General features: G+C 39.6%; 1 protein-coding gene across 2 annotated transcripts; it reads left to right on the top strand.

The window, feature by feature from the left end:
- The first annotated feature begins 943 nt into the window (after positions 1-943).
- rfx4 (regulatory factor X, 4) lies at positions 944-15,502 on the top strand. 2 transcript variants are annotated; one of them, XM_056766912.1, is made up of 18 exons: positions 944-1,290; positions 3,283-3,369; positions 3,587-3,647; positions 4,524-4,647; positions 5,456-5,517; positions 6,240-6,453; positions 6,961-7,038; positions 7,420-7,583; positions 8,348-8,448; positions 8,525-8,583; positions 8,670-8,814; positions 9,343-9,437; positions 9,984-10,101; positions 10,914-11,033; positions 11,166-11,327; positions 11,540-11,666; positions 11,772-11,904; positions 14,227-15,502. In XM_056766912.1, exons 1-18 carry the CDS (start codon positions 1,248-1,250, stop codon positions 14,497-14,499), a joined length of 2,166 nt encoding a protein of 721 aa, XP_056622890.1. In that variant the 5' UTR covers positions 944-1,247; the 3' UTR covers positions 14,500-15,502. The 2 variants fall into 2 exon arrangements, with proteins under 2 accessions (XP_056622890.1, XP_056622889.1); XM_056766911.1 differs by having other exon boundaries at positions 11,501-11,666.
- Positions 15,503-16,567: the final 1,065 nt, after the last annotated feature.

Genomic DNA, 16,567 nt, shown 5'->3' with positions numbered 1-16,567 from the left:
GTTTTTATATTTAGTTATCTATTACAACAAATTGCTTTTTTCAGTTCGGCTTAATTTAAGTGCCTAAATGCTTTTGGGGGCCAATGTGGGTAGTCAAACTCTAAACTTAAATAAATAGCGTCGTAAATAAAGTCCCGATGCCAACCTTACGCCTGCGCAGTTAATAAGTGGAGGAGAGAATCTTCCTCTGCCATCCAGCAAGTGGGGAGCAGTTCCACCATAATCCGCCTTTCTCCTGCTCCATCTCTCCCTCTTTCCCCCGTGGTTCCATTCATATTCTAATCACAGCTTTCCCTTCTGCAGTTTGTAGGCACTCCATCAGAGCCTCCCTGCCTCGGGCTCTACACTTTTACTTCCCCCTTTTGTGGCTGTGCTCTCCTCCCAGCACACTAAAATAAGGTTGCCTCAAGAAGAGAGAGAAGTGAGGGTGGGTTCACCACGCTCCTCTTTGACTCTTCGGCCAAACTTTCTCTTTTCAGCATCACTGCCGATGACCTATCAAGTTTTTTGACATTTGGTGACCGGAAAGTAAGGTGAGGTCAGATTGTGCTGGATATGATGCTGAATGTGTGCATGCGAGAGGTTTTTTTTGTCAGTTGCTCAGATGTTAATTAGGGAAACTTTCACACTCTCGTTTCCAGACTGATTGGGGATGACACAGACATCAAAAAAGTTCCGCAATGGGCCCAAAAGTGGCCCTTGGACGGAGAACATTAAAACTAGGTGGTGGGGGCCGAGTGCGTATGTGAGGAGGGGGTATGAAAACGTATTAAATGCTATAATGGGAGACGGGGAGGCCACAGTGCTGGGATTGCGTAGATCTAAGCCTCTTTTTTTCTGGGAAGGGAGCTTTTCTTATTCAAAACAGCCTCACAAAAGATTTCCAGTGAGCCTTGCCACATCCCCATCTGACTCGAAGCCATTCATCAGCCTGCCGAGCCTATCAATGACATATCCCCCATCAGGGCTCCTATAAAATCAGCCCCTTTCCCATGAAACATCAGCAAACATTTTGACGGCTCTGGCTTTTCCCCCGCTGGATCGCTGGAGTCTCTGACCCCCCACCCCATCCACCCACCCACTCCTAGAACCCCCACCTCCACCGCCGCCACCCTCTCCACGGACCTCACATCTTATGCATCTCTGCGACGGCCAGTTCTCTCGGAGAGACGGAGGGAGCTGAGGAGGGGGAGTCCAGCACGGAGCCATTTTCTCAGAGGAGCCCCTGGAACGTGCATGGGAAGAGGATGCATTGTGGGCTGCTGGAAGAACCTGACATGGATTCCACAGGTTGGTTTTCTGCTCCACCACCGTGACATTGGGATGCTTGGGAACTGGGCTCTTTTGGAACGCAAAACGGGGCCTTGGGATTCTATGACCTGAGATTGACATCAGAAAAAGTTATTTAACCTGTAGAGTATAGAAAACTCTGCCTTGAATCTGATGCACCACCAGATAAGTTGGCATGCTTTTGGGCTTTTTTCTATTGCTCAGGATGCTCTGCTGAGCATAGGCTGCTGTTCAGTTTTACACTATTTTGGAGCTATGTAAAGTGGACTGTGTTTTTATGGATTGGCATCCTGGACTCAAATTTAGGCTGAGCTACGCTTACTTCATAAGTTTGTCATCCGGGCTAAGAGATTTTTCTTTTTAGTAAAAAAAGTTGCGTCGTTTAGGCCATTTCGCGCGTGCACCTGCTGCATGTAAATCTAAACGGAGCGAAACTGTATTTAGTCTCTGTTAAGATATTTAATTTATATTCGTTTCGATTGTTGAAAACAGAAAATAAAATGTTGTTTCTTTTATATCAGTAGGCTAATATATATTTTACTTTTTATCTCTTAGCTAAAACGTCCCGCATAACTTTAAAATTGTAGGTTACCTTTTAATACTTCATTAATGCTTTTTCGATACTATTTCTGTCTGATTGTTAATTCTTGAAGACAAATGATCACAGATCCGTCTCGCCATTAGATTGGATTTAATCCAATTATTTAGAGAACTACTTAAACTGTTCATGGAGCAAATGATTCAATTACAGACTGAAATCTGAAGTGATTTGAATATGAGTCAAAATTGTCCATGTCGGATTAACAAAAAAAAACTTCGATCACCGAAAAGAGAAGCAGCAGCATCATTTTCATCATCATTATATTCATAAGTAACAAAAGCTGTAAGGTTATGATGAAAATATAATTATTAAAAATTATAAATAGGCTTTACTACATGGTAACAACAATATAGCCTAACTCTCTGCTAACAAACAAATACTCTCAGAAAAAATAAATAGACCGTGATTTACATTTATTGCTGTTATTAATAGACATTTACCTTTACCAGAATCAAAACTATATTCCTTATGTAACTTTCCTAAACTTGATGACAAATTTATTCTGACCACTTTTATACATTTATTTAAAGCCTAATGTTGGTCCAAAATGTAAAAGAATTAATTAAAGCATATAGATTTGAGCTCATTTAGCAAGCGCGATTTTGCATCCCTACATTTCTCATCCACTGTCAAAAACAATGTACGGTTCCGAGTAGTCTGGACAAATAAAAGTTGTCTTAAACTTCCCACAACTTTAACCATGGCCATTAGCTGATGCATTGGCCTATCCTGCCACTCACGGCCTTGACAACCGGTCCTATGGTGATGGTTGTCATGGCCCGTGTGGTGAAACAGGATTGACATGACTTCGAATTGAATCATATTATAAGTGTTTCTGTCTTGTGATGTTAGGACATCAGTCGTCTTTACTTAAACAGCAGAAATAAGAATGGCGCTCAAAAGGCTCTATTATGACGACACCGGCACGGAGGAGCGCGCTGAATCAAATGAGCGTGCGCGCGCCTGTAATTCGTTTGGGGAACAATGCGGGATTCCTGCAGTTCTGCTGAAAACATTTCAAATAGATTCCCAGCTGCCCTAAGATCCTTACAATCGATTGTAATTGAATTGCCCCTGTTATTATTATGTCCCTCAACTCTATGGGCATGCAGGTTCGTAGCCTACAGCCACGTTTTTTATGTTTTATTTCCAGACGCAGAACGGATTTTCGAGATTAAGCCCATGGACGAGAATTTTTGAAACGTGAAAATTGTTCTCAGCATTGCCTAAATGTCAAACAAGAAAATGTAAAATAAATATATAAAATAAGAATGGGCTAGGCTATAGTTAAACCACAAGGCATGCATGCACCTGTTGCTTGCCATTTGCAGGTTGCGAATCATGGAACATACCGAACAGCAATATTACAAAGAAACTTTTCCTTTTTACAGAGAGCTGGATTGAAAGATGTCTGAACGAAAGCGAGAGCAAGCGCTTTTCCAGCCACACGTCTATTGAAAATATGTCCAACGACGAAAGTGAGTCTAATGTGTATTCATTAATGAATTAAACCGAGAAATAAATAATATTTTTATTAATGGGAAATGTGTCATCAGCAATACCATTTCTCAGTTACCACTAACAACAAATGGACTTTATTAAAAAAAATCATTTTATAGCCTAACATTTATTTGTGTAAGACGTAACATAGACTACCTGTTCCTGATGGATGGTTGTTTGTTCTTTCTTTGAAAGATGAGGAGAAGGAAAATAATCGAGCATCTAAACCACATTCAACACCTGCAACGCTACAATGGTAAGTAAAATGTTCAATCAATTTCACACGTTTTTTTCTCTAATAAAGACTCACAGGGGAGTGAGGTTACTCCATGTTTTTAGTACATAGATGAATAATAATATATAATTTTTTTTATATTGCGGATGGTAGATATTTAAATTACGGTTTGAGACATTCAATAAAAGTAAAAGGCTGAAGCCTTTGTAGAAAAAACATTTTTGAGATTTTGTGTGTAGTTTCCGTGATCATTGCATCTTGAAAAAATGTGATAAGTAATTAATACACAACCCGTGTTTGTAAAAGTATGATTGATATCCCAATCTGATATATTACTTCATTTGTCAGATGTGAAATTGTATATTGTGATAAATTTAAAAAATGAAATAGTTTTTTTTAAATCTTCTAATAAAGGATAAATGATAGGGAATATGTTGACATTGCTATACAGAATAACTTCAATATTGTACTAAATGTTAAATATTAGCGAGCAAATCTGATCTACATAAATTAGTTCATAACCATATCGAGACAACAGACAACTGTAATGAAATTTTAATAATTTTATCTGACCTGGGAGCTATCCACAATCCAGCACATGTTATTGATTTATTTTTAAATAAATAAATTAAGTGAGCAATTCAGTAAGTTGAAAAATACATTATACACACACACACACACACACACACACCAACTAATAAGTAGAAGAACAATTCTGAAGCACTTTTTGGATCCATCTCTTGGAAGTCATTCCAGGGAAACTGCCCAATTTGAGAAATATGGGTGTAATATAAATTTAAAACCCGTACTTAAGCCCTTCTCTCTTTCAGGCTGAAGAGTGTCTAATATTAACAACCAGACACTTATGTTCAGTAATCTTACTGTGTTTTCCAACAGGTTGGAGGAGAATTATGAGATTGCAGAGGGTGTCTGTATTCCTCGCAGTGCACTGTACATGCACTATTTGGATTTTTGTGAAAAGCATGATTCTCAGCCCGTCAACGCCGCTAGCTTCGGAAAGGTATTCAATATTACACCATTTATACCTGAAACACATTATTAAGAATATTTTGAGAAAATCTTCAATCAAAATCATACACACGTGAAAAGGGAAGGAGAACATCTGTTGAAAAAAAGTATGACATAATTCGGGGTATTACGAAGAGCCACAGTCAGTGGTCTTTACTTACACCTCTTCTGCAAACTCATAGCTGGACAATATAAACAATGAACATGTTCACCCTTGTTCCCACAACCCCTCAATCCACCTACTCATATAGCCACCCTCCGACACCCTTATCCTTCTCCCCCGGGTCCTGTCGGAGGATATTGAAAAAGAGAGGGGGCCTGGATTAATGTGTAATTAAAGGAAATTTGGAAGGGTGAGATGTTGCGGAATGTAAGATCAGTGGCAGGAGCAGCGTGGGGTGTCCTTTAGGAAGGCTTCATTGATTCAGGACAAAAAAAGAGAGAGAGCTGGACCTGCCTCCCTGTCTGCTCATTTATCAAGCCAAGCCTGACAGAAACTTCACAGCTTGGCCTCTTTTTTCATCCTACACAATAGAGAGCTTCACTGTTTGCAAAGTTTCTGTACTGGGAGCCGGACCAAGGAGCTCGTGTACAAAAAGCAGAGAGAAAGAGAGAGAGAGGGAAAAAAAGATTGGGGAAAAGAAATGTGGTCGGACATGTTATGAATCTGACGAGATGATTGAGAAGATAGTTTTGTCACAGTTAGATCAGATAACAGCATACTGGTGATGTGATTAGGTGACGAGAGATGCGGCCAAAGAGTTCTGACCGAAATTCTGACATCTTCCTGATCCAAACAGATAATAAGACAACAGTTCCCTCAATTAACCACACGAAGACTAGGAACCAGAGGCCAGTCAAAGTAAGTTCTTTTATTATTTTAATGCTGTTGTTTTACACTACAAGTCGAACATTTTGTACTCTTTTTTTATCGTCCATATTTTGGACTGAAAATAATATAATTCAAAGCATTTTCACTGTATATGTCCTTTGTCCAGTTTTAAGCTTCCACCTGAAATGCTTTTGCAGCAGTATCTAAGGAGTTCTTACTTACTGGACGCTTTCCCTTGGTTACATTTCCGGCCTAACTGATCCGTTTTATTGAAGTAAAACCAATTTTAGAATCGTAAAGAAAGTAATCTGCAGGCACATTTTTTATCTTTATCTCTAATGTCAAGCTTTAAAATTAAATTAAATTAAATTAAATAAAGAAGTTAATGAAAGTTTGGTAAATTATAAGGATGTTTAAAAGGCATAAAAAGTCACACCATATGTAAATGTTATCTACCTCATATCGCTGCATATCGCTGCTGAACTTCTGAAGCCTTGTATCTCCATATTATTATTATTTTTTTGCCATAAATCATTATTTTTAGTCACCCTTTATGCTTGTCACTAGGTTTGCACATATCTAACCAATAAAAAGTATTAAAAAGTCAACTTTGGCTACACAGTATGCAATCATTGAAAAGTTTCCATGTTTTTTTCCATTTCCTGAAAGACAGCAAATTTGGACAAGGTTTCAGAAGTGATTTATACAAAACACAAACTCAATGAATCCTGCCACTAATTCTTCCCTATTAGGTATCACTATTATGGCATCGCTGTGAAAGAAAGTTCCCAGTACTACGATGTGATGTACTCCAAAAAGGGTGCTGCATGGGTGAACGAGACGGGCAAGAAAGAGGTCACCAAGCAGACAGTGGCATATTCACCACGCTCCAAACTGGGCACTCTTCTGCCAGAATTTCCAAATGTCAAAGACCTAAATCTGCCCGCCAGTCTGCCAGAAGAGAAGGTAAACAGATCACTATAACTAACCGCTAACCTCTACTTCTATCTGACTCCATCCACCCCCTCCCCTCTGGATGCTTTCATGTGTCTGGCGGACCTTCCCTGGGTCTGGATTTAGATGAGGACCTGGAGGATTTATGTGTTGGTTCCTAGCGAACTCTTAATCTTTCGTGTAGATAATAAGATCTCGCGTCGGACAAAGGATGGGCACTTGCTGTCTCGCTCTAAAAAGGCGCCTGTAATTTTAAATGGTTTGTGAGGTCTGATCTTTAAAGCCTCTTTATATACACTGGTTTGGCCGGGACTTGCAATAGGCATTGTTTGTGAAGGCTTTTTTTGTTGTTTGGTATTTTTATCTTCTTTCATAGTGTTTTAGCTTTATTTCAATGCTTAACCGTGAGTCAGGAATGAATTTGGTATGACATCTTTTAATGCCGGGAGGTTTTGTAAATTATTCTGGGTGGAAAATTGTTATAAAACCCATTTTAATCAAGTATTTTTTCTGTACAAGGTCGCAACATTCATAATGATGTACAGAACTCACTGCCAGAGGATATTAGATACAGTCATACGAGCTAACTTTGATGAGGTAAGACAATTTTTGACTAACACTCTTTTTTTTAAAAGGCCTGCATTATGAGGCTTCTTCTTTTGGTGATGGCAGTAAAGGGATATTTCCCTCAAAAATAGCAATTCTGTTGTGGTTCACTCGCCTTAAAGTTGTTCCAAATCTGAATAAATTTCCTTGTTCTGATGAACACAGAACTGTTTGGTCACAAGCATTCTTCCAAAAATATTTTGTATGTGTTCAACTATGCAAATAAATGTATACAGGTTTGGAACAACTTGAGAGTGAGTAATTCATGACATAATATTCATTTTTGGGTGAACTATAACTGCACCGTTTGGAGAATGAAATCATATTGTTACCAAAACATTTATTTATGTTCTTGTCTGTGTACCTGCACAGGTCCAGAGCTTCCTGCTTCACTTTTGGCAGGGCATGCCACCTCACATGTTGCCCGTCTTGGGCTCTTCCATTGTGGTGAACATAGTGGGTGTATGTGACTCCATATTGTACAAGGCCATCTCAGGGGTTCTCATGCCCACGGTCCTACAGGCTCTGCCTGACAGGTGAGACCATTTCCACATATTAGTCTTGACAAATTCATAACTTGCTTTGTGAATTTTGAATGTTGAATCATCAAAAGGAAAGTTGTTTTTATGTGGGCCTATCGCTCTCTTCGATTTGTTAAATTCAGGATGCTTTTATAACTTATAATTGACATTAACCGTTCGTATTTTCCATGGGATATGAACCTGCTTTCTGCTAATTTTATGCTCAGTTCAGATACAGGAGCACACAATATGTCAACATTGGCCTATATACAGTATGTTCGGAACCCATTAAATCAATTTTATAATAATGTATATCTGAATATAATAGTGTACAATTTTGTTTGTGTTACCTAAAAGGTGTGTGATTTTAGACTACATAGAAACATGTCATATTTCACATATTTTATTTGTGTTGTTTATTTATTTCTTGTTTGTGTTTCACATCTAACAACATAACAAACCTGTTGCCTCTGGGGAGCTATTGTCTCTCTTGTCAAATTCACATTTTGTCTATATATCAATTAATACTTGCTATTGACCAGCTACTCACTGAACGTTAATTAACAATGTGAATGTAAAGAATGTAACAGTGATGCCACACATCTATGAGATATTTAACTTTTGAGTCAGAGTAAATAGCCTTTCTCTCAATAATGCATCATTCAAATCTTATTCACACAAGACAAAAACTGTCTTTACAGTGTCAATTGAAACAGAATGCTGTGTTTATTTATGGGATGTTTTATAGTATATTCTTGTTGTATATTTTGATCATAAAGCCTCACTCAGGTGATCAGGAAGTTTGCCAAACAGCTGGACGAGTGGCTTAAGGTGGCACTTCACGATCTGCCAGAGAACTTGCGCAACATAAAGTTTGAATGTAGGTGCCAATAGATAAAATACTTTTGCAAACATTACTGACTGTTTTTAAACACAAATTTTATTTCTGTCCTCAGTGTCAAGACGATTTTCACAAATACTTAAGCGACAAACATCATTAAACCATCTCTGTCAGGTATGACATGTTTTTAAGATTTCACGATTTTAAACGACTGGTCACAGGCTACAGTAATCTATAACTAGACATGTTTGTTCTTGCAGGCCTCTCGAACGGTGATCCACAGTGCAGACATCACCTTTCAAATGCTGGAGGACTGGAGAAATGTAGATCTGAATAGTATCACTAAACAGACACTTTATACAATGGAAGACTCCAGAGAAGACCAGAGAAGACTTATCATCCAATGTAAGTATCTGTCTTATCTTCAGTATTTTCTCACAAAGGCCTGGCAAAGTTCTTTCTCCCTCTGATCAGTTTGGTAGACTGATCGAGAATTATTTCTCTAGTTTCAGAATCTGTGTAATGTACTCGTGTTTTGTTATTGCTGCGATCTGTCATGCGGCGCTGTGGTGAAAGACCCGCTGGTTGGTGTTTTGCACCAATCAGATCTCACACAGTAGCTGTCAGCCGGCGCTGAATCATTCCCACGACCATGAGAGTCGAGCTTTAACCACAGACACTGAGAGGTTAACCCTCACAGTCTGACACCCCGAGGAGCATTTCAAATTCATTTCAACATCAACCCCTCACATGACTGATCAGGTCAAAGTTCAAAGATTCTGTCATGTCAACCTCAAAAGAGGATTCTGACTTTCTCTACGTTTCTTCTTCAAATATATATTTTTTACTTTAAAACTTTTAACTATTGCCCAACTCAGAAAACATTTAGTTGATCTCTCTGTCTGTTTTTGGTTTCTTCCTATTCTATCAAAGTATATCAAGAATTCGACCGGCTCCTGGAAGATCAGTCTCCTATTGAGGCCTACATTGAGTGGTTGGACTCTATGGTGGAGAGATGCGTCGTGAGGGTTAGTTTAACACAAACATACATAGTTGTTTACACACGCTGATGTAATGTTAAAAGCAATATGAAACTTATCATTTCAATTAGATAGCTTGCTTCAAGATGTAGACAAGCTTTAAGTGTGATTTTGACATTAAAATATTCTCTGTCATGACCTTTACATACTTGGTCATAAAATCCAGCCTTGTCAAGCATTATTTGTGAGTCCTTCCAACCAAACTAAGTCTGCAGGTGTCCAGCTCTGCGACTGTAAATGCCGTCACAACGTACTTAAGACCGTTCGTTATGCAATTCCCCAACTTAATGATGTCTTCATGGCCTCTCTTGCGCCCATTATAGTCCAAATATAGGCTTGTAAATCTGGTTGCCATAGAAACTTTCACTACCTACCAGACAATAGTTCAATGGGAGGGTGTTTCCCTAGGGGCAAATCAAATAGTTGACTTGTTGACATGTTTTTCGTTCTTGGGGGCTAGGCCCCACTATGAACCCAAAGGTTAAGGCCCCTGTGCCTTCCCCTGGGCTTTTCTCATGGTAATGTTCCCTTTAGGTGGCGGGGAAGAGACCCGGATGTCTGAAGAGGTTAGCACAGCAGTTCCTGCTCATGTGGTCGTGTTTTGGGACCAGGGTAATCCGCGACATGACATTGCATAGCGCACCCAGCTTCGGTGAGTCAATCTAAACTGCAAAGTCTTGTGATCATCCTGTCCATGATGTTGAATATGGCATTGCATGTATGACAAAAAGTGATCTACTTTTATTTGACTTGTTTCAAAGCCATAGTAAAAGTTTGTCTGTCCACAACATTTGTGTTAACCTTTATCTAAGATGTCAGCTTGGCTTACTCTTGGCATACACCACCTAGCCATCTATGGCAAAGTAACAGAAAAAAGGGCGATAAAAGAGGTAAAGGCCCCCTCCCTATCAGCTCTGTCTGTGAATATCAAAGGCACAGCTGGTCGCAATGTTTTGATAATGCAACACTCTGTACAAAACAGCTAATTAACAAAGGGTAACCCCCACCAAGTCTTTCCCCTTCTACCCATTTTATGACCAGGCAGTATTGCGCCCAGTCCGCTGAATAGCCGCAATGTTTATTATGCACATAGCGGCTGGAGTTGCTAACACAATGCGAGGATTGTGCCATGTTCCTTATGAATTCTTCCTCTCTGCTCTCATTCAGGGCATGTTCTCAAAGCATCATATGCTTCAGTGACTCTCTAGAGTTTAAGCCTGCTTGTTTGTGGATGCTTCTAGTGAGTTCTTACTATTTTGAATAACTGGTTAAATGGTTTTTACCTCTGTTTATCGACTAAACATGTCTAAGTTGAGTATATTAAAGATGTTAATATTGTGCCAATAATGTTACAAAGTCATATTTGTCCACCTGAAGCTCGAAGAGCTTGAATTGAAATGCATTCAATGTCGAGCTATTCGGGCCATTACACTTTAAAGTACATCGGGTTGTTTGTATTTACAGGCTCATTTCATTTGATTCATCTCATGTTTGATGACTATGTTCTGTACCTGCTTGAGTCTCTGCACTGCCAAGAAAGAGCCAATGAGCTTATGGGAGCTATGAAAGGGGAGGGTGCACCAGGTAAGATACATTTTCTATGTTATATTGTGGCTTCCTTGCACTCACATACCGCAAAGGCCAGGAGAAATAATTACTTACAAATATTCGACAGAGATTTGTGAACTTTCTGCTCTTTGTTTTGGATTTCTACAGCAGATACCGGGGAGGAGCTGATGCTGATGGGCTCCACTCCCACATCCACATCACCTGAACCCTGCTCTCCCGCCAAATCCGTTCATTCTGCGGGAGTACCTGCAGCAGGTTCCCCCAATTCAGCACAGTCTCCGGAGTATCCGGGCGTTCCTGCTACAGCAGGTAAATGATGTACAACAGACCCCAAACTGATTAGTGATTGCCATCATTGAGCTTACGGTCAACACTTCCATCAGCACTGTTCCCATGGTTAATTGATTAATATTTCACCGAATGGGCAAAAACTAACAGCCCAAACACGTTTCTCTGTATATTTATGTCTGTGTATGTGCCAGGAGCTGTTCAGTCATATACCTGGTCCCTTACATACACAGTGACAACTTCAGGTGGCAGCCCATCTGAGACTGGATCCCAGCTTTCCTGTATGCGAGGCGGACCCCATGTACACACCCCCTCCCCTGCCCACCGGATGCCGGTTTACCCACATAGAGATGAGCACGGGTGAGCAAACAAATCACGTATTTCATTTAATCATCTGTTTGGGTGGAGACTAGTCATTTTAAGTTTTCAAACGTTTGGAAAGATTTAACCTACTCTCGTCTTCAGGTATACTGGCAGCTATAATTACAGCAGCTACGCTAACCAACATCACGCCCTCCAGAGTCAATATTCAAGTCTGAGCCACGAGCCTGGGCTGCCCACCCCTCTGCACTATTCTTCGTACCGTACCTCTGCACAGGTCAGGCACCTCCTACTCGACACACTACATTTGCTTTTGTCAAAAGAGACTTACATTGAATTCAGCATGTTTTATCAGTGCATCCATCTTCCAGAATTGAACCCCTGACCTTGGTTTTGCAGGCACTTGCTCTACCAATTGAGCTATTGGAATGCTAACCAAGCACAATGTGGTTACAGTGCTGGTTCTTAAATTGGGATGTTTTACCAAATTGGTAAAATGTCACTTTTTATCATACCATCAAAGCAGTGGATTACAAAATAAAATCGATTTATCATACTTTTTTATATTACAGATTTCACAATACACAGTTTATAATCAAGCACACCAGCTGAAGTTAATAAGTGTGTATTCTGCAGTATTTATAGTGGAAGTGTATTCTGTCCCTGTGTCATGCACAAGGTTTGAAACTAAGGAAAGAATGCTGAGGGTAACTGAGTGTATGAATGTGAATGGTGGTTAATGCATTACAGCCATTAGCATGTGAAATGTGTTGGTATTTGTTATCCACAGATGTCTATGGATGGATAATGTGTTCTTAACTTTACACACAAAGGGATAATAGGCTCGGAAATACTGGTCATTTAGCATATGTATTTGAAGTGTATTCACTTCTAAATAAAGAAGTGACAGCTTAGTCAATTTGCTTTGTAAAACCTCGGATATCTTCTAGATATCTTAAGGGAGTCAAATCCAAAAATGTAATCTAATCTTTTTATTGTCACACATAATGTACACAAGTGTACTGATGGTGAAATTCTTGTGAAACTCTTAGGTACAAGACAAGCAACAAGATATGAACATGTACAATATACATAGACAACAATCTGAAAAGCCAGGTGTGCTATGATTGGCCAGTTAACCAGTGCGTAGTGATTGTTCAAATATTGCAAGCGTGTGACGGAAATGTACGCCCCTTACCATATTTGGAACACCAGGTTCCAAGGGAATTTTACTGACAGGTACGCCCACCTTACTTGCGTATATATTTGGGCGGTCTTAGTCAAGTCATGCCACGAAATGACGTACATTTGTGAGGGTGTGGTAACACGAGGCGTTTCAGGCAGGTCTGGGTGAGCATTCGCTTTTAGATAGAATGCATCTTTTTTTCCGATACTTAAATTTTTGCAATTTTACGTGTCTTATACATGCATGGGCAACGTATAACACACCAAAGACACAGAAAAACACATATCTGCACCACATGACCCCTTTCATTTTAAAATGTTATCCAGCTTTGCAAGAATGAACTAATTTGTCAATGCAGGTGTTTTGCAACAATAATTAACTAGAAAAGGAAAGTTTGCAAAAAAGTTCAATGTTGGCTTTGGTCTGTAAATCTTGATCAGTCTAATTACTCAGATTGTGAGTTGTCGACTATAGGTTTTTTATGCAGTTTTACTTTGGAAAGAGAGGGGTTGAATGTTGAATAGTCTTTATCGTGGTGGTGACAGAAACCGGGTGAACAGTAAAATAAAACAGTTTGATTGTGGTTGTGGATGGAGAGGTGGGGGCCCGTGTCACTCGTATTGAAAGTCAAAGTGGGTGTGATGGTAATTTCCTGTCAAGAGCTCTCCGACCAGCCTGCCTTTGTAATGGGAGATCAGCTGGACCTCAGAGCTTCTGAAGCAGTGTTGAATTCCCCTTCACACTGCAGCGGATGCAAACACTGAAAGATGGGCTGGCTAGAACCCAGACCTCCTCCTTCCCCCACCAGCTTTCTCTCCTCTCTTCACCAACTGCTCAACCAGTAACCGAAGACGGAAAGCGTGTATTAAAATATTGTTATTCAATGGTCTCTTTTCTCTGCGCGATCAAGAGGTCACCAAACGACACATCTGGGTCTCTGACCCCGCCTGACTTTCTTTTCCGTGCCACAACCCTTCATAAAGGCCCTGACTGTGGATGGTTTCTATTTGTAGAGCGGTTATAGATTTTAACTTCCACTTATTTTCCGTCAACTTAAAATGGATACAATGTCTGCGCTTTGTTCAAATCCGAAGAAGCAAACGCAGAGGAGACAAATGAAGATTATGTTGACTTCCGAGAAAGAACAGAACGTTTAATGTAGACATGTCTCTTGAACTGACATGATCTTTTTTTATCTGTAACCCATAGCAACAAATATATTTTGTTTCCTTTACAAGGTTTACTTTAAAGTTATCTCTCACTTAAAGGTGAATGAATGACTCTGAATTGTGTCATCTATAGATAGTGGTGCTAAGGCAGACATCACTAATACTTTTGTTCTTACTTAAAATTACTTGGATGACTCATTATGCGCATCATTTGTTAAATGTTGGTTTTCTGTGTGTTTTACAGTACCCACTCAACAGTCAGATGTCACGAATGGAGTCCTGTTTGATGAGCAGCTCTCCACTCTTACACTCATCCCCGGTGACCCCACGCTGGCCAGATGTGCCCTCCGCCAACAGCTGTTACTCCAGCCCTGCTGTCCACACGTCCCGCTACGGCTCCACTGGAGACATATACTCGCCTCTTGCCCCACGTAGCAACTCTGAATATGAACATGCACAACATTTTCCAGGATTTGCCTACATAAACGGGGAGGCCACGACAGGGTGGGCAAAATGATTTCTGCCCTCCCCGTGTATCGTCCAGGACTACTGGAGTACGTCGACAGACGTGTGCATGTAGAAAGCTGGATGGACAGACCAATGGCGACTCGTATTTAACATGATTACAGAGAATGTATCTGTGTTGGAATGAGATTGTGTCTCCCGAGGTTTGTTTTAGTGATGTGATCAGTGTTTACAGTGAAAGCTGCCAATGAAACTCTTTGAAGCGCAATCATTGTGAGAGTGCAAAACGGCAGTATTCCAATTGTGCCTTCACCCATTTTATTTCTCATTTATCTCCCTAAAGAGCATATTTAACGTCTCTCTTAGTCACTGCGCACACACTTTGATCACCGTCCTTGTTTCATACTGAGACAAACACGCATCTGACGAAGGTTGGGTGTTTGACGTCAGATGGCGTACCCCTTTTGAGTCCTTGTTAACGTCATCTCAAAGTTTGCTATTTCTCTATAGCGTAAACAAATTCTCAACCAGGAAGAAATGCCTTAATGTTTGATCCTAGCACACCCTTTGGATGGAAGCCAGAATGTAGACGTTAGGAAATGGCCAATAATGTGTTGCATGCGTACTGTATATGAAGATCAGATTTGTCATAATTACCCCAGCTTTATACAACTCAGAAACTTCCGCTTGAGCTCTTTGTTACACACACTGCGGGAGAACGTTAGAGATCTTTTCTGTAGCTATGTAACATTGTGTCCCTCTGCATTGTGTATCTGTGTTTGAACTGTATATCCTGTTTTGTATAATTTAGAAACCGACAAAATTTTAACCTAGGTTTGTGTGTTTTTCGAATGCACTCAAATGTACTGTGGACCTATTACCCTATGGGTAGGAATAAAAAGGAAAGAATATGAAAATGTAACATTTATTATTGTTTTTAGTCACTTTCTCTTGTAAATAAAAGCACTCAGTAACTTCTGTGGTGACAGCTGTTACCATGTAAATGATATAATGTGGAATTATTTGTTGCCACATAAAGATTTTTTTAAATCAGATTTCAAGTGTGTCTTTATTAGCCTATGTGCTTTATGATACTCGATGATTGTTAACTAATGTGTTTGCAATATATTTTCAAAACTTCATTTGGTCGTACATGCCAATAAAAACTTTTGTAACAGGAGCAGCATGGACACGTCTCATCACCTCAGAAATCTTTGATAAAGGCCTAAGCGTTTAGATTCATATACGTCGTCACACTTTGACACTTGCACATGCTCCTCCTTGAATCCATCTATGCAGTTTGTTTAGTGACTCTTTAACTTCTCGAAACTAAAAAAAATGGCACCAAAACAACGCATTTAAAAGCATTTAAATCCTTAGCAAAAGCAAAATATTTTAAGGGTACTTTTCAAAGTACTCTTATGTGAGATCATGTGACCATCATGGATACTCTGATAGCACACCTGGCAGACGTCTGCATTTACATCTGCAAGACATCTGCAATACATAGTTTGCTTATATGCAATATGTCTCGGAGAAGTCTGCTGTTAGACGATTTGAAAAGGGATTTAAAACTGCTCTTTCTAAGATGTTAAGCAGACGTCTTACAGACCTACTACGTGTGCTAGCTTAGTCTGTGCAGTTCAATGCAAGAAAACATGATCTTTAACAGGATAAAGTGAAGCCAATTCTGTCTAAGCTTTTTAAGAAATAAAAACACTAGATTGTACATTATTTACTGTATAACTATATAGCACATCATTTTAAATATTATTGTAGCCTAAATGCTGGTTAGGTTACTCAGAAAATGAAATCCCAAATTCAGACAACAAGGGTCAGCTTATTATACTGTTATGTAATATTACTACCCAGAAAGCACAATCCATCTGTCTTATGTCTATTTGACGTCTACATTTACATCTGCAATACATAGTTTGCTCATCTGCAATATGTCTCGGAGACATCTGAACGTCTGCAATATGTCTGCTAAAGATCTGAAAATCTGCTTTGTAAAAACATCTGCTAATCATCTTAGAAATAGCAGCTTTACATCCATCCTAAATCATAATCATCTTACAGACATCTTCTAGATGTCTTTATGACGTCAGACAGCAGACATC

Source organism: Triplophysa dalaica, chromosome 14, assembly GCF_015846415.1.
Source record: "Triplophysa dalaica isolate WHDGS20190420 chromosome 14, ASM1584641v1, whole genome shotgun sequence".
NCBI classification, from domain to species: Eukaryota; Metazoa; Chordata; class Actinopteri; order Cypriniformes; family Nemacheilidae; genus Triplophysa; species Triplophysa dalaica.
This window is presented reverse-complemented; position numbering and strand designations above follow the sequence as displayed.

Excerpts from the sequence above, each read along its gene's own strand:
- rfx4 (XM_056766911.1), top strand. The coding sequence starts at position 1,248 with ATGCATTGTGGGCTGCTGGAAGAACCTGACATGGATTCCACAG. Across the intron at positions 8,449-8,524 it reads GCGCAACATAAAGTTTGAAT|TGTCAAGACGATTTTCACAA; the intron begins GTAGGTGCCAAT and ends TTCTGTCCTCAG. Across the intron at positions 11,328-11,500 it reads GGGCGTTCCTGCTACAGCAG|GAGCTGTTCAGTCATATACC; the intron begins GTAAATGATGTA and ends TGTATGTGCCAG.